We start from the raw sequence: 21,441 nt of genomic DNA, 5'->3' as shown, positions 1-21,441 counted from the left end.
ACCATGTGTTCTGACTGTTTCGTTTCTTCCTCTCTTTTTCTTTCTGAATAGCAGAAACAGGCATTTTGTTTAATACCTAAATAATCTGCCTCATTATAGTTTGGCAAATAATGTGGATTAAAAAAAAAAAAAGCCAGCCTCCTGCCTACTATCTGTGGCTGCTTCTCCTGGCACTGGCTCAGTTGGCCCTCATTTATTTAGCCATTCACCAGTTATGTACCAGGCACTGTGCAAGGCACTGCAGGGGATAGAAAGATGTTTGAGATACTCTTGAGGGATCTCCCACTTTACTATGTGAGGTAAGATATGTATACACAGAAGAGGTTACATAGTAGACATGAAATGCATAGCTAGATACAGCTCAGTAAGGGAGAGACCTCATCTCTAGGAGGTAGGGACTACATGATATGCAATATGGGCTGTTGAGGCTGGTGGCCTGGAGGCACAGGAACTGGAATTCCAGGGAGCAGAGGGAGAAGGATATAGACACTCTGCTTATCCTTTGGGCTTGGTGAGTGGGAAGGGGAATGGAGAAAGATGGTGGGAAAAGATGGGTGTGCCGTAGAGACCCCCAACCATCAGCACTTGGCTCAGGTCTTCTGATTATGTGACTGCTTTATTTACTAAGGAAGATTATGCAGAACACTCTGAGAAACTGAGCATAGCATCGGCGATAGGGACGTTGTTCCTCATATCACCCACTGGCTTCTAAAAATGACACTCAAGAGAAATTGCTTTCTGATTCTGAGCTATTGGTTGTTTTTATTGTACAGAGACCGAATTATATCAGTGACTAGGTTTCTTTTTTCACTTCTGTTGCTAGATAGCTTGATTCAAGTTTGTGCACACCTGTTACAGGAATGAAGGACTCCTGTAATGTGTCTATTAGCCTTAATTCTGGGTCCATTATACATTCCTATTCTGTTCCCTCCCCTTTCCCTCCCATCCTCTATTTCCCCCTTTCTTGCCTCTATGTAATCAGGTTGTATTTTATATCCTTCTGCTCATCTGCTATAATCCCTTTCTGGAACAATGAGGAGAGTAATGAAAGGAAGAATGACTTCCTCAAGAGCTCAACCGTTCCTTGGGAGTAATTGTGTAAAAATAGCAATTGAAGTACAGAGATAAAGAAAAGAAATGAGGCTGCAGGAACATCTAGCCCATGGTTTTAGTGACAATAATCTTGGTTGAGGTTCTGTGGCCTTGGGGGCAAATTGCTCCTCTCCTCTCCAGGACTTTGGTTCCTTGCTTCGTGGGGAAAAGCAGGAATCTTCCCCCAACTTCCACAAACTAAGGTATTTTCCCAGCTCCTGACTCTGTGATGCCACTGAGAGAACTGGTGGTGGTAACAGGACACGAAGGCTTCAGCCAATAGCGACTTCACCTCCTGTGCCTGAGGCAAGGCCACTGGAGCAGGAAGTTCCTCTCCACAGCCAGGGCCTCCATGACCCTCTTTTGCCCTTCTCAATAGCCAAGGGCGTGGTGGTTCTGGAGGGAGCCTGCCCACCTCACTTGTCTCCACTCACTCTTGCCTTACCCTCACTCTGGCGCTGTCCTGTCCCTGGGATAGGGAATCATTCTCTAGAGAATCCTTCTTCTTCCTCCGCACCAGCTTCTTCTCCTAGCCTGCTGATAGCTTTCCTCTTCAGAGGCATAATTTATGATTCCTCAAAAGGTGAGGTTTTATTCTTTGAATTATTGTTTCTTTTACAGTTCCAGTGTGGTAAATCCAGCTTCCACTGTGATTGATATGTCCCAGGAAAACACAAAGAAACCAAATGTGTCTCCAGAGAAGGTAGATTGAGCCCACATTTTGAAAATCTCATATTTGTTAGGAATGCCATTTTTCCTCATTGTGTCAAAGCACCACAAAGAGAATTTTGTAGAACAGTTTTTTGGTACCAAACACAGGTAATTTTTACTATTTAGTTTAAGAAGTCACTCTCGTGGTGGAAAAAGTGGATTGGTCACTGCATTGCTGAAGACCCAGATTTCTTGCCCTAAAGGGTAAAAAGTCTGAAGCTATTTGGTGCTGCTGCTGCTTTTTAGCATTTGGAATAAGGCTTGTTAGTTCCATGTCAGTGCTTATTCCTATATTCCTATGCATAGCTTCTTAAATCTCTGTTAGAGAGCTGCTTCTGGGAGAGAATTGCTAATTTATTAAACTGTAGACAGTAAACATTGCTATTGAGTCCTATATTAATTTTTAAAACCTCTATTGATACCATTTTTATCATTAGAATTGATGATAATAATAATGACTGTGAAGCACTTCAAGATACCTAAAATGTCTTCGAAATCTTTAGGAAAGGTCAATTACAGTTGTATTTTGTACAGCTGTGATCTAGCAGACTGAGAGTCTGGCATGGTAGAAGAAGCACTGGTGGGACTCTGACCTGATTACAGACCCAAGTTTCCTTTGACCTTGATCTGGTCTTTGCTATATCCAGGGCCAAGTTTTTTCACCTGTAAAATGTGGGATTTTGATTTAAGTGCCTGATTCTGAGCTCACTTTGTAGGACTCTGGGTTTGCATATATTTTATATAATTTTTATATGGCATATGTGGTAATTTTGTGCTAAGCAGATTAATCAGGACAACTGTTTTTCAAACATGCCAAATAATGGAGTTTATGGGATAAAACTATCAAAATTGAAGATAATAGGCATTTGCCAACACTGAGTTGCTGTCATGACATTTAAAATAAGTTTAATAAGTAATATTTGTCCCCAGCAGAGGAAGAATCCATTTAATAGCTCCAAGTTGCCAGAAGGTCACTCGTCACAACAAACTAAAAATGAACAGTCAAAAAATGGAAGAACTGGTTTCTTTCAGACTTCAAAAGAGGGTAAATATTTTTATGAACTTGATATTTTTATCTTTGTTATCTGTGGACAAAGGGAAATTCTCAGAGTTCCTTTCACTCAAATAACTTCCAAGAGAAAGTGAAAAGTCCTGATGGTTTTCTTATTTTACTATGCTTGTTGGTTTCCTTCCTGAGGGAGAGGAAGCAGAAATTTTAGAAACTGATAGCTCACGCATTCCAGTCTCAGAACTGCGACTTGTTATGTGACCTCCATCGTGTCTTGGATTCCCTCATCAGTAAATTGGGAGATTTTTTGACCCAAGACATTCAGTCTTCCACTTAACAGTATTTATTGGATGCCTACTGTGTGCCCACAAAGTTCTTTTAAAAGGGCTTGCCTCAAGAAGAAAAAGCCTGTTGACAATGTTATGATCCTCTAATCTGTAATTCTCAGCCCAGCAGCCCACCAGCGTTTGATCATGTTTGTGGCTTAATTGATGTAAGTCAGCCTGCTATGGAATATTATCATTTTTGCATACCATTAAGAGGAAATGCTAAACATTTCAAATCTCCTCAAAAGCAACTTGAAGAAGATTCCACAAGCATTAAAGAGTGGTTAGGGGTAGAGAATTAACGAACAGTGGAGCTGGGGTTTTCAACTAGCATGTTTGAATATTAATATACTTTCCATTGGGCACGTTTTGTATTACATAAAATATTTTGTAGAAAAAAAAATCACTGGAACATGTTAGATGTTTATTTGTAACTTTTTTTTTTTTTTTTGGCAATGGAGTCCCACTCTGTTGCCCTGGCTGGAGTGCAGTGGTGCAATCTCTGCTCACTGCAACCTCTGCCTCCCGGGTTCAAGGGCTTCTTGTGCCTCAGCCTCCTGAGTAGCTGGGACTACAGGCTTGCACTATCATGCCTGCCTAATTTTTGTATTTTTAGTAGAGATGAGGTTTCACCCTTTTGGCCAGGCTGGTCTCAAACTCCTGGACTCAAGTGATCCACCCATCTTGGCTTCCCAATGTGCTGGGATTACAGGTGTGAGCCACTGTGCTTGGCCTGTTTTTAACTTTTTGACAAAAATAAATTTTGTTTTAGGTAATGGGGTTTTATTTTTATTTTAATTGAATTTCCTTTTCTTTTCTGATTTCTGCAGGTGAATTTAAGTGACTTCTATGTTTTTCTTTAAGCCTCTTTGGAGAAATTTTCTTTTCATTCCCCAAAAAACTTTCTGTATTGGGTGTAAAATATCACAAACTGTATAAAGCACAGTAATCTTAAATGTACAGTGCAATGAAGTTTATACATGATTTTTCGAATAGACATTATTTTTTAGAGCAGTTTTAGGTTCACAATATTGAGCAAAAGATACAGACATTTTCCATATACACCCTCTCCCTACACAGGCATAACCTCCCTCATTATCAACATTCCCCATGAGAATGGTGCATTTGTTACAACTGATGAACCACACTGAGACATCACTGTTACCCAAAGTACATCATTTACATCGGCGTTCACTCTTAGCATTGTACATTCTGTGGGTTTTGACAAATGTGTAATAGTGTGTGGCCACCATTGTAGTATCATAGAGTAGTTTCAGTGCCTTAAAAGTCCTCTGTGCTCCAATACATGAATTTTTAAAGGCTTTTCACATTAGGCCTCTACTTATGCTACCTACTTTACTGTCTTTAATATTTTAATAGTTTTACTAAGTGTAGGTTAAGTTTATGACAGGTATTTTAAATTATGTATTACTCTCCATATGATATATCACTTACTGTGTTTTAATTTTCAGATGAATTGTCAGAGTCAAAAGAAAAGTCAACTGTCACAGATACTTCAATCCAAAAGTTAGAGAAATCAAAGCAGACTGTGCCAGGCCTTTCAAATGGGTCCCAAATCAAGGCTCCAATCCCCAAAGCCAGGAAGATGATCTACAAATCAACTGATTTAAACAAAGATGATAACCAGTCTTTTCCTAGACAAAGGACAGACTCCCTGAAAGCGAGAGGGGCTCCGAGAGGAATCCTCAAGCGCAACTCCAGTTCCAGTAGCACAGACTCAGAAACCCTTCGTTATAATCACAGCTTTGAACCCAAAAGCAAAATTGTGTCACCTGGCCTAACCATCCATGAGAGAATTTCTGAGAAGGAGCATTCTTTAGAAGACAGCTCTTCCCCAAACTCCCTGGAGCCATTAAAGCATGTGAGATTCTCTGCAGTGAAGGATGAGCTTCCACAGAGTCCTGGGCTAATCCATGGCCGGGAAGTAGGAGAATTTAGTGTTTTAGAATCTGACAGGTTGAAAAATGGAACAGAAGATGCAGGGGACACAGAAGAGTTTCAGAGTGACCCTAAGCCTTCTCAATACGGAAGGTCTTTGCTTTTTCATCAGTCAGCCTCAAGCCCAAATGTATCAAAAAGTGAAACGCATCAGCCAGTGACTTCTGGTTCTCTTCCAATTAATGGGCTCCCTTCTCATTCAGAAGTTTTAGCTGCAAGACCACAGTCCATGGAGAATTCACCAACCATCAATGAACACAAAGATAAATCATCAGAATTAACAAGACTTGAATCTGTATTACCCAGAAGCCCTGCTGGTAAGAGAGTTGTCACTACTAGATTATAAAAACTTGGTAGGCTTGGAATGCCCAGGCCAGCTAGTCCTGTAGAAGCCCAATTTAACCTTCTAGGCATTCCATCTACAGTTCAGACAGATGCCACTGGAAATGTTTATGCCTCTTGTTTATTTCTCAATCACCAATAACTAAAAGTAACCAGGATAGCACAGTTTCTGGCCCATTATGCTTTACCCTAATATATATATAACCATATCAGTTATTTAAACAAATGACAATGTTTTTAGTTAAATCAAGGTGGAATAGAGTAAGAAAGAATTACTGTCATTAGCTAGTACCTTGGTACAGGGTAAATATATTATTACTCACCTAATGAAAATTTAGTAATTACAATTTTAGCAAACTTTGGTTTCTTTTGTAATCTCAAGAGAACCTTCACTCTCTTAGTGTCAAAGGATGGGAAACTAGACTTTGAGGCCTTACTATGCAAAAGTGTCAGACTTTGGCCTGCTCGGGCCTCCAGCCATTTGTTCTTAGGCTTTAAAAGCTCTGAAGGCACTTTCTCTTTCAGCTGGTATGAGTTGAGAGGCAAAGAGGGTACTGCTTTTCCCTGCTAACTAGCCTTGTCTTGAAGGTCTTACCACTCTCAGGGAATGACTCAAACTACTTTTACACCTATATGATCATGAAGTAATCATAATGTTTTCTGATCATAATTTCTTATGTTTTTTTAGAAAAACAGAAACAATAGAAAAAGCCATGCTGTGTACTCTCTGCCGTCTTTAATAAGCCTGCATCCGACCCTGTGATAGTTTCTTTATAGTCAGGATAATTCACAATAGCAACAATCAAATTTGTTTTTTTTTTAAGTTTTTTAAAAATATACTTTAAGTTCTGGGATACATGTGAAGAACGTGCAGGTTTGTTACAAGGTATACACGTGCCATGGTGGTTTGCTGCACCCATCAACCCATCACCTACATTAGGTATTTCTCCTAATGCAGTCCCTCCCCTACCCCCCCACATCCCAACAGGCCCTGGTGTGTGATGTTTCCCTCCTTGTGTCCGTGTGTTCTCATTGTTGAACTCCCACTTATGAGTGAGAACATGTGGTGTTTGGTTTTCTGATCTTGTGATAGTTTGCTGAGAATGATGGTTTCCAGCTTCATCCATGTCCCTGCAAAGGACATGAACTCATCCTTTTTTGTGGCGGCATAGTATTCCATGCTGTATATGTACCACATTTTCTTTTTCCAGTCTAACATTGATAGACATTTGGGTTGGTTCCAAGTCTCTACTATTGTGAACAGTGCTGCAGTAAACAAACATGTGCATGTGTCTTTATAGGTGAATGATTTATAAGACTTTAGGTATATACCTAGTAATGGGATTGCTTGGTCAAATGGCATTTCTGGTTCTAGATCCTTGAGGAATCACCACACTGTCTTCCACAATGGTTGAACTAATTTACACTCCCACCAACAATGTAAAAGCGTTCCTGTTTCTCCACATCCTCTCCAGCATCGGTTGTTTTCTGACTTTTAATGATTGCCATTCTAACTGGCGTGAGATGGTATCTTATTGTGGTTTTGATTTGCATTTCTGTAATGATCAGTGATAATGAGCTTTTTATCATCTTTGTTGGCCACATAAATGTCTTCTTTTGAGAAGTGTCTGTTCATATCCTTCGCCTACTTTTCGATGGGGTTGTTTTTTTTCTTGTAAATTTGTTTAAGTTCCTTGTAGATTCTGATATTAGCCCTTTGTCAGATGGATAGATTGCAAAAATTTTCTGCCATTCTGTAGGTTGCCTGTTCACTCTGATGATAGTTTCTTTTGCTGTGCAGAAGCGCTTTAATTTAATTAGATCCTGTTTGTCAGTTTTGACTTTTGTTGCCATTGCTTTTGGTGTTTTAGTCATGAAGTCTTTGCCTATGCCTATATCCTAAGTGGTACTGCCTAGGTTTTCTTCTAGGGTTTTTATGGTTTTAGGCCTTATGTTTAAGTCTTTAATCCATCTTGAGTTAATTTTTGTATAAGGTGTAAGGAAGGGATCCAGTTTCAGTTTTCTGCATATGGCTAGCCAGTTTTCCCAACACCATTTATTAAATAGGGAATCCTTTCCCCCATTGCTTGTTTTTGTCAGGTTTGTCAAAGGTCAGATGGTTGCAGATGTGTGGCATTATTTCTGAGACCTCTTTTCTGTCCCATTGGTCTATATCTCTGTTTTGGTACCAGTACCATGCTGTTTTGGTTATAGTAGCCTTGTAGTATTGTTTGAAGTCAGGTAGCATGATGCCTCCAGCTTTGTTCTTTTTGCTTAGGAATGTGTTGGCTATGCAACCTCTTTTTTGGTTCCATATGAAATTTAAAGTTTTTCCTAATTCTGTGATGAAAGTCAGTGGTAACTTGATGGGGATAGCATTGAATCTATAAATTTCTTTGGGCAGTATGGCCATTTTCATGATATTGATTCTTCCTATCCATGGGCATGGAATGTTTTTCCATTTGTTTGTGTCCTCTCTTAATAACTTGAGCAGTGGTTTGTAGTTCTCCTTGAAGAGCTCCTTCACATCCCTTGTAAATTGTATTCTTAAGTATTTTATTCTCTTTGTAGCAATTGTGAATGGGAGTTCACTCACGATTTGGCTCTCTATTATTGGTATATAGGAATGCTTGTGTTTTGTGCACATTGATTTGGTATCCTGAGACTTTGCTGAAGTTGCTTATCAGCTTAAGGAGATTTTGGGCTGAGACAATGAGGTTTTCTAAATATACAATCATGTCATCTGCAAAAAGAGACAATTTGACATCCTCTCTTCCTCTTTGAATACCATTTATTTCTTTCTCTTGCCTGACTGTCCTGGCCAGAACTCCCAATACTATGTTGAATAGGAGTGGTGAGATAGGACATCCTTGTCTTGTGCCGGCTTTCAAAGAGAATGCTTCCAGCTTTTGCCCATTCAGTGTGATATTGGCTATGGGTTTGTCATAAATAGCTTTTATTATTTTGAGATACATTCCACTGATACCTAGTTTATTGGGAGTTTTTAGCAAGAAGTGCTGTTGAATTTTTTCGAAGGCCTTTTCTGCATCTATTGAGATAATCATGTGGTTTTTGTCTTTGGTTCTGTTTATATGCTGGATTACATTTATTGATTTGTGTATGTTGAACCAGCCTTGCATCCCAGAGATGAAGCCCACTTGATCATGGTGGATAAGCTTTTTGATGTGCTGCTGGATTCAGTTTTCCAGTATTTTATTGAGAATTTTTGCATCGATGTTCGTCAGGGATATTGGTCTGAAATTTTCTTTTTTTGTGTTGTTCCTACTAGGTTTTGGTATCAGGTTGATGTTGGCATCACAAAATGAATTAGGGAGGAGTCCCTCTTTTTCTATTTTTTGGGATAGTTTCGGAAGGAATGGTACCAGTTTCTCTTTATACCTCTGGTAGAATTCGGCTGTGAATCCATTTGGTCCTGGGCTTTTGTTGGTTGGTAGGCTGTTAATTGCTGCTTCTATTTCTGAACTTGTTATTGGTCTATTCAGGGATTCAATGTCTTCCTGGTTTAGTCTTGGGAGGGTGTGCGTGCCCAGGAATTTATCCATTTCTTCTAGATTTTCTAGTTTATTTGCATAGAGGTGTTTATAGTATTCTCTGATGGTGGTTTGTATTTCTGTGGGACCAGTGGTGATATCCCCTTTATCATTTTTTGTTGTGTCTATTTGATTCTTCTCTCTTTTCTTGTTAGTCTGGCTAATGGTCTATCTATTTTGTCGATCTTTTCAAAAAACCTGAACCTGCTCCTGGATTCATTGATTTTTTGAGGGGTTTTTCTTGTCTCTTCAGTTCTGTTCTGATTTTAGTTATTTCTTGTCTTCTGCTAGCTTTTGAATTTGTTTGCTCTTGCTTTTCCAGTTATTCTAATTGTGATGTTAGGGTGTCGATTTTAGATCTTTCCCGCTTTCTCCTGTGGGCATTTAGTGCTATAAATTTCCCTCTAAACACTGCGTTAGCTGTGTCCCAGAGATTCAGGAATGCTGTCTTTATTCTCATTGATTTCAAAGAACTTATTTATTTCTGCCTTCATTTCGTTGTTTACCCATTAGTCATTCAGGAGCAAGTTGTTCAGTCTCCATTTAGTTGTGCTGTTTAGAGTGAGTTTCTTAATCCTGAGTTCTAATTTGATTGCGCTGTGGCCTGAGAGACTATTTGTTATGATTTCCATTCTTTTGCATTTGCTGAGGACTGTTTTACTTCCAATTATGTGGTCAATTTTAGAATAAGTGTGATGTGGTGCTGAGAAGAATGTGTATTCTGTTGATTTGGGGTGGAGAGTTCTGTAGATGTCTATTAGGTCCACTTGGTCCAGAGCTTAGTTCAAATCCTGAATATCCTTGTTAATTTTCTGTATCACAGTGGGGTGTTAAAGTCTCCCACTATTATTGTGTGGGAGTCTAAGTCTCTTTGTAGGTCTCTAAGAACTTGCTTATGAATCTGGGTGCTCCTGTATTGGATGCATATATATTTAGGATAGTTAGCACTCCTTGTTGCGTTGATTCCTTTACCATTATGTAATGCCCTTTTTTGTCTTTTTGATCTTTGTTGGTTTGAAAACACAGTTCTTAAACTCCAGTATGCAAAACAGTCACTAGAATAGCTGTTAGTAAAGATTACTGTGCCCAATCTCCAGAAATTCTTCTCATTCAATACATCAGGAATAAGGCCCAGGAATGGAAATATCCTCACTGTCCCATTTAAATATTGTGGATAAAATTCCTTGTTTAGTCTTATTTAAAAGTTCTTTTTCTAACTCCTGAAATCACTTAAGTCTGTGCTTCTCAAACCTGAATTTAGGCCTCCTCCAGGGTTTATGATACGTGCCAGGGGATGGGTGAAGTCATAAAATCAGCATGGCGTATCTTCCTGGAGTGTTAGTTTTATACAAAGATTTAAGAGTAAGAGAAAATTAACATTTAAAATGTAACATGGAGCTGAGTGTGGTGGCTCACGACTGTAATCCCAGCACTTTGGGAGGCTGAGGTGGGCGGATCACGAGGTCAGGAGTTCGAGACCAACCTGGCCAATATGGTGAAACCCTGTCTCTACTAAAAATACAAAAATTAGCTGGGACTGGTGGTGCGTGTCGGTAATCCCAGTTATTTGGGAGGCTGAGGCAGAAGAATCGCTTGAACCTGGGAGGAGGAGGTTGCAGTGAGCCGAGATCCTGCCACTGCAGTCTGGCCTAGGCAGCAGAGTAAGACTCCATCTCAAAAAATAATAATAAAATAAAATGTAACATGACACAGAATGCAAAATTAACATGTATTTTTAAAATAAACCAGGAACTTCAAATAAATTTTTCAGTTAGGTCCGTACCCTGTACTTCCTGGTTTCTACAATTCCTTTCCTTTACTATCATAGGGCACCTTTGGTAGAATACCTTAATTAGGACAACTTACATTTTTAACCCCTGAAAAATGCTGTTATAAACAGCTAGTGGTATAGAAAGTGCAAATACAAAGTGCTTTTATAAAGATGATGTGAATGATTAACCGTTCTTTAAGCATGCTCTTTTCTTATTTAGAAAAGTATTTCTATGTTGCAGATGAACTGTCTCATTGTGTTGAGCCTGAGCCGTCTCAGGTGCCAGGTGGCAGTTCTAGAGACCATCAGCAAGGTAAGCCCCCTCGTGTCCCGGCTCTAAAAGCTAAGACATCTTCACGTTCTAGTCCATATGCCACTGAGATACAGAAGTCAACTGATGATTCCATATTTAAAGTTCTAGACTGGTTTAACCGAAGTTCTTATTCAGATGACAATAAGTCATTCCTCCAACATCCCAGAGGAATAGAGTCCAAAGAAAAAACAGACTCAAAATCACAGGTTGCTATTGACTTGGTGACAGATGACACTACTTTAAAAGAAAATGGCTTGAAGAACCTATCATCCAGCAAAATTGAATCGAAGCCTGTGAGATCTGATTCAACATTCCAAGTAGAGGGAGATATGCTGGTTTCTGAAAGTTGCCAAGATGCTAATGTGAACATCAAATCCAAATTCATGAATTTGTCCCAACAAGGTGCCCCAAAGGAAGGCCCATGTATATTGCCATTTGAAAGCTATGGCACCCCAAGTCAAAGGAGCAAAAATATGGACTATAGCCAAGATTCAAAAAGCATAGGAAAAGGGAACGGGGTATCTCCTCCAAAAAGGAACTATTCCTACAATATTCTCAAGGAATCTGATGCAGAAAACCAAGTTCCATGCAACACTAATAATATTGGCAACTTGGGTGAAGAAGAACCCAAGTTTCATGCTCATGAAGAAAATAGAGGACACTCAGAAGTGAATTTTGACTCTTCAACAATTGTCAAAGAACCAGGTTTGAAAGATAACATGAAAGCAGAGAGAAAGAGCAAAGGAGGAAATACCTATATCCTGAAAGCTTCCTTAGAGCCAGAGAATATTAAGTCAACACCTGGGATTGCCAACAACGGCTCTCCTTGGAAGAAGCCTGAGGTCCATTTCCAGCAAGAAGCTGATGAGGTTCCCAAGAACCAAGTGCAGAGAGAGAAATACAAAAGAGTGAGTGACAGAATATCCTTTTGGGAAGGAGAGAAAGCTGCTGCTAAGATAACTCATAAAGAACCCACATCTTCATGTAGCCAGGAACAACCTTCTGCTAAAGCATATCAGCCTGTGCAGAAGTCACAGGGTGTATCATCTATGGACAGTTTATCTACAGACCAGAGTGAATATAATCAGGTCATTCCCAAACGAGTGGTCCTAGATGAGGATGATCAAGCATCCCAGCTCTCCAATTCTTATTCCTCAAATAAATCTAAAGAGACCAAGCCACAAATATCAGATCCATCCAGAAACTATCTTTCAGCTGAGGAATCAGATAAAGTGTCTCTGTTTCAGAATAAGAAAAATGAGCCTATAAAAAGATCACCAATGGCAGACAGTTTGCCTTCTAGAAGAAACCTTACTTTACCAGCACTGCAACGTCCCTCAAATGTTGGGAGTGAACGACATGTTCCTTTGGAGAAAGACAGACCTCTAGTTCGTGAATCAAATGCCAACTTTAAAGTTATGTCCCTAAAAGAAAGAATGGATGAACCCAATGTGGAACAGGTCTATAATCCCTCTCAGTTTGAGAATTTGAGAAAGTTTTGGGACTTAGAAACTAATTTAAACAGTAAGAATAATGACAAGAATATTACCACAGCAAGCCAAAAAAATTCTGCACCTTTTAATAGGCAGAAACACAAGGAATTAAGTGACATTAAATTATCAGGTAAAAATACTCATGAAGCAGAGGTGCTTCTAAGCCCAAAAAAAGTTATGGGAAGAGAGGAAATGGAGAAATTAAATTCAAAGGGCATACTCCAGGTGCTACCAGATGAAACCACATTTCCTTTGAGTCCGCTTAGAAAGTATACTCATCAGTTGCGAGGAAATGAGTCATCAAAGGAAAACATGGAAAAGAATATGGAAGGGATTGTTACTCCAGTGTTTAAGGAAGAAAAGGATTACTCAGACCAAGAGATTCAAGAGTCCATAGTAAAAACCAATGTTTTGTCTAAAGACTACAAAGACACTTTTAATGACAGCTTGCAGAAACTGCTTTCAGAAGCCTCAACACCAGCAATTCAACCCTCTGGTGGAAAAGTTCATGGAAAACAAGTGCTTGAGCCAAGTGTTTCTGAAAATAGGACATGGCGTCAAAAAACAGATTTTGCTGATACTGAGGAAGAAGTCAAAGGACCTGAGAAGATCATTAATGAGCATGTTGACAAAACAGTAGTTCCTCCAAAGGTTAAACGGAACTCTTTGACTGCTAGTCTAGACAAACTCCTGAAGGAAGCAACTGGAACTTCACCCTCTCCCTTGCAAACCAAGTTGGTGCCCGTTATCACTGGAACCAACTCTAAGCCGGAAGAAGGAAGATTTTTTGGAAAAGGGATAGAACAGAGTCACAATACTTCAGCTGATAAGAGAGAAATACTAGCTCCTTTTCCAGAGAGAGGTGAAACTTTTGGAAATACAACTCTCCCCAAGAAAGCTGAAAGTGGTGAGTGCCAGCTAAACACAGAGAATTTGATTCAGATGGCTGCAGAAGATTCTTATCCATTGGATCCACCTTCCCAGCTTTCCAGAAAGGGTTCTTTTGGGGATGTGGCCAACCCTCCCCACGATATGCTTTTTCCCCAAGATGCTCATCTTGTTCCCCAGGCTAGGGCACACCCTTCTCAAACGGAAATTTCAGAGACTGTAGAGAAAGTCGTTCTTCCACCCAGACCTGTGTTGAATGATGTAAATGCTGCATTACAGAAGCTGCATAGAGAAGTATGGTTAAGTTATCCAGCTGGAAGGGAAGTACGTCCTGGAGAAGTGAACCCAGAATTTCCTGAAGCAGTACAGGCATTAGGTAGCCCCCTAAATCCGCCAGGAGTGATATCACCATGGGCTATGATGGACACCATAGTTCCAGACAGGAAGGATTTTTATTCCTCCAATGTAGTTCCTGATAAAACTCATGAACTTGGATCTTATTTAGCTGCCCAAATGTTTCTATCAGACCAGACACTTAGCTCATTTGGTTCCACTGTTGCTCAATATGGCAAAGGCCTACCTCAGGAAGTGGAAGAAATTGTGAGGGAAACAATTATTCAACCCAAATCAGAGTTCCTCGAATTCAGTGCTGGCTTAGAAAAACTACTGAAGGAAGCAACTGAAACCTTCCCCTTAAAATATGAAAGCGATACAGGGAATCTTTCTGCATCAAAGTTAATAGGTAGTACAAAGGAGCCCAGGCAAGCCACTTCTGAATTCCATCCTGAGGAATTAAAAGAAACAGTAGAAAAGGCTGAGGCTCCATTAATAACTGAGAGTGCTTTTGATGCTGGTTTTGAGAAACTTCTTAAAGAAATAACTGAAGCTCCTCCTTATCAGTCGCAGGTGTCAGTGAGAGAAGAAATGCACAAGAAGGAGTCCTCACAGTCAGAGCAGACCAGGTTCTTAGGGGCAGTGCCCCATTTTTACGGGGCAGCCTCACAGACCTCTGAAATGAAGGCTAAAAGTAGTGGTTTGGAATCTCAAGTCAACCAATGTAATAAAAAGTTGGGAGGAGACGTACATATGACTGATTTATTGGTAGATTTTTGTGGTTCCAAAAGTGGAGTTGAGATCCCTAGAACCCCACAACTTTATGTGGCTCGTGAAATAGGGACCATTAACACTGTAAACCCCCCAGTGGACAGGGACAGTGAAAGTGGGGTTGCAGGGCGACAAGGGACTTTTCAGGAACCTGGCTTTGGAGGGGCTTCTGAAGCAATTAGTGTGTCCAGAAATAGGCAACCCATTCCTCTCCTGATGAACAAAGAAAACTCTACAAAAACAAGTAAAGTTGAATTGATTCTAGCATCGCCATATAAGAAACAAGAGAAAGAGGAAGAAAAAGAAGGTTTCTCTGAGTCCAAGTTTTCAGATGGAAACACCAGTTCTAATGCAGAGAGCTGGAGAAATCCTTCCAGTGAGCATTTAAAAATTTTTAACTCACAATGAGTCTGCTTTATGGAATGCTGATGTAAAGGATGATTTTTTAAAATTGGGATTAATTTGATATTCTTAAATGGTGTTAAATTCTTCTTACCACTTCTGTGTTCCTGAGCCTTTTTTAATTAAAAAAATTATTTATATTTTTTAATCAAAAGCATTACATAAAACAGCTTTCCTATAAGGCTGTTTCAGAGTCTGAGTTGACTTTTCATTAATCTACCTATAGAATTTTTAGGTTTCAAAAAATACTTTTTAAATAACTTTTTGTGTTTAGAAAGTATCTTTACTACATTTAAGCTAGTTTTCCTCCTGGAAATATTTAGAATTTCTTCCTTAATTGGCAATCTTTATAGAAGTCTAGTAAGATTTGTGGCAAGAAAGTGCCACAGATGGACACAAATTTCCCATTTAGGAGCAATATCTTACCACAGTGGTGGCTAAATACCAGGGACAAAATATAAGGCTGGAACTTTCCTTCCCTCAGATACCTTGTGCTGTGGTGTTTTTGTTACCACTTTCTACCTCTCATTTTCAATTATCTATACAATCTTCCCTTTCTAGAGTATGACTTTGGCCAGATGACTCACCTGATGCCACCTAAGGGCATTGCCTGGCCAGGTACATTTCTTTCGCTCCAGCCTTGGCTAAGTTGATGATCTGAATCGATCTCCACATTCATCTACATGGATGTGGGGGCACTGGTTTTGGTGGCCAGGCTGTAAAACATAGGGCTTATCTCAGTTTCCTATTTAATCAACCTGTGGACATTTTAGCAGAGAAACCCCAGAGCAAATAGGAATGAGAAGCTACCTGATTAAAATGATGAAATGATAGAGAATGTTTTCTGGCTGGGACATTTTAACCAAAGTTACACAACTGCTGTTGATTGCCTTCCTTGTAGTTTAGTAGAATTTGTCATTTGTTTAGCTCCCTTTAGTTCCAGTGAAAATAGATAAGCTTTACTGAGTCGCTTACTTGGAGGTGTGGATTCTTTTGTAAGTAGCTATAGGGTTTCTTCTTGAACACTGACCAAAGAATCCACCTTTAATCCTATTCAGTCAAGTTGAAGCCCCTCTAACAAATTTTGTTGTTAATAAAAAAAAAGAAATTGAAGTATCAGTCTCTAAAACCAGACATATGCAAGAATAAAGCCAGCATATTAAACTTGTTGAAGTAGGCTCTTACTAAACTTCCCATGAGTTGCTAGCATAAACTGAGCCACAGTAGGAGGAGCTCCTGCAAATTCGCAATTATGTTAGAGACTATCATCTAATGTGTATCCCAGCATAACTGACCGAGTAGTAAAAAGCCTATCTAAAAAAGCAATGTTAAATAGTCACCTAGGCTGGGCACGGTGGCTCATACCTGTAATCCCAGCACTTTGGGAGGCCGAGGCGGGCGGATCATGAGGTCAGGAGATCAAGACCATCCTGGCTAACACAGTGAAACCCCATTTCTACTAAAAAATACAAAAAATTAGCCAGGCGTGGTGGCAGCGGCTGTAGTCCCAGCTACTTGGGAGGCTGAGGCAGGAGAATAGCATGAACCCAGGAGGCGGAGCTTGCAGTGAGCCAAGATCACACCACTGCACTCTAGCCTGGGCTACAGAGTGAGACTTCATCTCAAAAAAGAAAAAAAAAAAAAAATTACCTAAACAGAGTCCAGAGAAGACATTTTAGAATTACAAGCCAATTAAGAAGTATAAAATGATATAGTCATGATTTTAATTTAGGTTTATATACTCTAACCCAAGTTACAATTTTAAAGCAAACTGCAGTAGGGGTGGGGTGAAAAATGAAGAGAAACCTACTATAAGGGTACTGTAATTTTGGGGAGCAAGCTAACACCTTTGACTTGTGACTGAGCTCTTAACTAAGCCATACCTCAATATGCTCCTTTGGGAAAAATTAAAGGTTCAGTAGTCAAATACTTTTGGAAATGCTGGGCCATTATGCACAGAGAAGGTCTGCAGTAAGGAACATTTCAAATTTGAACAGAGAACATCCAAATCTAATTAGTCTTAGAATCCATTTGCCATGGAATGTACCAGGCAGAACTGGAATGTATTTCAGGAAATTATTGTCTAGAGAAGTGGTTCTTAAATTGATGGATTCCTTTATCGAATCACTCATTGATTCAGCAAATATTTTGAAGTGTTTATTTCCAGCCACTGTTCTAGGCACTGAGAATACAACAGTAATAAATGTCAGTACTTAGGCTTATTCATGATGGAGCCATTCCTTTTATAAAATAATGGCATTAGTAAATGATAGAGGCCTCCCTCCCATGTTATTTCCTAACATTTCATTGGAAATTATACTAGATCATGAAACCCAGAAAGTCTACAACCTTCGATCTGGAGAATATCTGGAGAATATGTGTACCTAATTATACACAGATGTTAAACATCTGAATCCTGCCTTCTACGGTTTTGAATTAATTTTATTAATGCTCCTAGAAGTATTTCATGGTTGTCTTCAAAAGCTAGAATGTTAAATGGGAAGAGTCAATGTCTGGCATAGGACAAATCATATGTCTAAAATAAGAGTAAACAACTGAGAGATCACATTTCTATTAATGTGGTAATCTTGTTTCTATATGGTTTACATTTGCAAATATTTCTTGACCAGTAAATTATTTTTAAGAGCATATTAATAGTGGAGAAATTTTATTTTCTTCTGTGAACTAAGTGCCTCTTAAAGTAGAGAAACTGATAGCATAATGTCTCTTTTCAACCTACCATTTCTATGTCCATATGTTAGAGGGTTGTTTTTTTTGATATTGTGCAGTGTTCATCGATTTTGTTTTATAACAGGTTCAAAAGAAGAACCCAGTCCTGTTTTGAAAACTTTGGAAAGGAGTGCCGCTAGGAAAATGCCTTCCAAAAGTCTAGAAGACACTTCATCAGATTCATCAAGTGAGAATAAAGTTCGCCTCACTGTTCATGCCCCATCTAAGCTTAAAAATGCCTATGTGCTCTCCTGTAGCCTCACTGCATGCTGTTGTGCACTGCAACCCCTAATGGGGTCCATTAACAGATGAAAATAACCTTTCCAAAGTGCGCTGAAGAGGCTCAACCTAAAGTGGCTGGAACTTTGCTTATAAAATAATATATTACATTTGGTTACTAAAACACTAGGTTTCCTTTAATTGAAGAATCCCAGTTTAAGTGTTTCTCAAGTACGCTGAGTTTGAAAGGACTGTGGTAGCTAGTAGGATTAGTGAAAATAGTCATAACTAACATTTATTGAATATAATTTGCCAAAATGTACCTAATAATTTTACATGTATTATCTCATTCAACCAGCACAAGCAACCCTATGAGAGGTGAATGATTGTTATCCAAATTTAAAGATGAGGAAAATGAAGCTCAGAAATGTGAAATGACCTGTTTAGTATTACACAGAAGATCAGGGACTCAAAATTAACAGGCTATTATCAAGAACATTTATGAAGGGACCACGTTATATATGACGGAGTTGGATGTCCATTGAATTTTGCATGATACGGAGTTGAATTAGTCCCTGGCTTCAAGGACTTTCCTTTCTCTTTTATCCCTTCTATTCTGTTCACATTTCTTTTAGATACTGGAACTATAAGCCCAAAACTACTTAACATGGAAGACTTTAGGTACACTATTCCCCACTGGCAGCTGCTTTAATGGTGAAGGATTTCTTGTGTACTAACAGAAAGCATAATATATCAAGAGAGTTGTGTGCTGGACAAATGGACTAAAACCATGACTTCTTGGGGTTTTGTTCTTGCTATTTTCAAGCTAAAATCCACCTCTAGGATTGCAGATGGTCATAAGAAAAATTATCAAGTGAAAAGGTAACCACTGCCAAACTCATATGATTGATAATTGGCCATTGTTATGTTTAGAATATTTTTTGTGCATTTGTAATTAAGAATAAAAAGTCAGAATTTAAGAAGGAAAAAAAGAAAAGAAAAAGCCACTCCATCAAACATTTCCTAAAATTCACAGATTCCCAGGGATTTGAAGACTATTCCCAATTTGGAATGTAGTCCTAACTATCCCAAGGATCTTGGAATCTGAGGGTTAGAAGGGATCTTAAAAATCACCCATTTTAACCTCCCCCCCAGTGCAGGAATTCCCTCTAAAGCCTCCTCAACAGGCGGCCAACCCCCATATCCGCCTGAATGCTTCCAGAGAAGGCGAGTCGAATCCTTTGTTGGACAGCCGTGATTGTTCTTCCTTATATTGGTGATGGGCCCTGAGAAAAAGAAAAAAAGAAAAAAACAAAACAAAACAAAACTCAGAACAATTGTCCAATTTAGCAAACCTCTTGCCTGTGAAACATGGGGCTATTTCCATGGTGCAGCTTTAAAGTACTCAGGAATGTATAGGGTTAAAAAAAAAATCACCATCAGCTGACGGGTATTCCTGCACGCTTCCTTCCAAATACCGATACCCACTCTCACACTAGCCTGCCAAGATTCCACTTAGCAGCTGGTCCCCAGTTACATCTCTTCAGTTGACTTCCCAGGCAAACCTCCCAGAGGCATACGCGAATGATGATGCACACACACAAATATTTGTTAATGACCATGGGTTTGGGAAGGTGTTAGTCATGGCTAGCATCATACCCTTTACAGAAGAATAGAGAGGCTGTTGCAGCCCCGTGCTTTCTCCTGCTGCTGGCCGATTGCTTGCTCTGAACTAACCCTCTAACCCTTGGGAGTCTGTGTACAGCAGTGATGTGAGCTGCATCCGGGCTGAAATGGGAGCTCCCGCTATGGCACTGGCTCAAGTAGCTAATCTAAAGAGAAAGTATTTTGGGGAAGACATCTTGGTTGCACCCCTCATTGCATCTTGACTAATTGCTTCCAACTCCGGGGGCTTCCAGGGACAATCTCATTGTTCTTTTCTCTCCAAGGGTCAGCCATATTAACCATTTGTTAATTTCTTCTGAACAGATCAAGCAAAAGTAGATAATCAGCCAGAAGAATTAGTGCGTAGTGCTGAAGATGGTAAATATCTTTATGTATTTGCATGTCTGTCTGTGTATTAACTTCTGGGGTGCTTTGGGCAGTCTCTGGGACACAGCTGTTGGGTAAATAGAAGAACGTCATTTGCTACTATGTGGTGAATAGTACCTAAGTTACTATAAAACAGTTCTCATTTGGTACATTTAATATAGTTTGTATTCTTAAGGCTTCTGCTGCTGATACTGTCATGAGGATCTCATCAGAGACCCTTGTGAAGCAAGGATTTCTATAAATAGAAAATTGTATTTCTTTGGATATGAGCTGATTTTTGCTACTCTGACTTGCAGAACTCGTTGTAAAGGCAGGAATAGTGGAGTGTATTCCTGGGTTAAGTTATTCTTCTGTTTGATTCTCAAGTCCCAGCATTTAGATCTCTCTGGGCACAACTGGTAAAATCTTAAGTTCAAAGGAAAGAGTCCCAGAACAAGGGTGGGAAATCTTGCCTCTGCTTATATAAATAACTAAATATAGACAGAGGGTGAAGTTGATTCTGAATATAATGGAGCCAGAAGATCTTGAAACTTGTCAATAGATCAGGTATTACTTGGCTTTGTTATAAGATGAATAGTATAATGGTGCCTTGGTTGAGGGAGAGACAGAAATGAGTCTGATTTTTATAGTGAAGAATTTATGCAAATGTATAATTTGTATTTGCATGCTGGATTTTGTTTGTTTGTTGTTAAATTGCCCTCACTATAATCATAAAAATGTGTGCTCACTGAACTTTCCCATATAAATGCAGCAACAGAGCTCCTTAAAGGTCATTCTTTACTTTTATGTAATAGTTTTATCTTTCTCTTTTTATATTTACAACCACCTCACTGAAGTTGATGGGGCAGGATTTTTATCTTCATTTTGCTGATAAGAAAAACTCAGAGAAATTAAGTGACTTTTCTAAGATCCTATAGCTAGTCAGTCATTGGGAGGGCAGGAAATAGAATCTCAGCTTCATTACTCCTAGTTCAGTGCTCCTTCCCATTTTCCATGCTGTGGTCTAGTGAATTACAGGAAGGATGCTCCATATCTCCTGTATTGGATCCCAGATTTTTAGTTGAACAGGAGACCTTAAAGAGGCTAATGAAGAAGAGTCACACTGAGGAATGAATGAAATCAAGATGAAAACCTGTCAGATGTATTCTGCTGTCTCAGTTGTGAAACTGACATTTGAGCTTTACTTTCATGTCTCTCTAATCTTTCTGTTAAAATGGTATTTATTCTCAATGTTGCCCTCCTGAGTAGATGAGAAAGCAGATCAGGAGCCAGATACAAATGAGTGCATACCAAGAAGTGAGTAGCAGGATCTTTCTCACAAATGACTAAACATTCCACTTTACATAGTATTAAATATAGTGAAATAACTAACCCCATTAATAACACAGCATTTATTATTGGCACTAAACTCCTGCAGCTTACAAAACTATTTCATTATGATAAGGGTTTTATTAAAAACATTTTACTATTGTCTGTGTG

General features: G+C 39.2%; 1 protein-coding gene across 50 annotated transcripts in view; it reads left to right on the top strand.

The window, feature by feature from the left end:
* The window catches only part of SYTL2 (synaptotagmin like 2), a 121,104-nt gene that overhangs the window by 76,211 nt on the left and 23,452 nt on the right, over window positions 1-21,441 (top strand). For 5 of the 50 annotated variants that reach the window (XM_074014990.1, XM_045370146.3, XM_045370144.3 and 2 more), the window contains 6 exons: window positions 1,714-1,795; window positions 2,737-2,848; window positions 4,611-5,414; window positions 11,003-11,074; window positions 17,777-17,878; window positions 19,900-19,953. In XM_074014990.1, the coding sequence (XP_073871091.1) occupies window positions 19,951-19,953 (3 nt within the window). In that variant the 5' untranslated portion in view covers window positions 1,714-1,795; window positions 2,737-2,848; window positions 4,611-5,414; ... (1 more) ...; window positions 17,777-17,878; window positions 19,900-19,950. Of the gene's footprint in view, window positions 1-1,713; window positions 1,796-2,733; window positions 2,849-4,610; window positions 5,415-11,002; window positions 14,936-17,776; window positions 17,879-19,899; window positions 19,954-21,210; window positions 21,259-21,441 lie in introns of those variants that run through there. The other 45 variants (XM_005579263.5, XM_045370142.3, XM_074014979.1 and 42 more) reach the window with 20 other exon arrangements.

This window comes from Macaca fascicularis, chromosome 14 (genome assembly GCF_037993035.2).
Source record: "Macaca fascicularis isolate 582-1 chromosome 14, T2T-MFA8v1.1".
NCBI lineage: Eukaryota > Metazoa > Chordata > Mammalia > Primates > Cercopithecidae > Macaca > Macaca fascicularis.
This window is presented reverse-complemented; position numbering and strand designations above follow the sequence as displayed.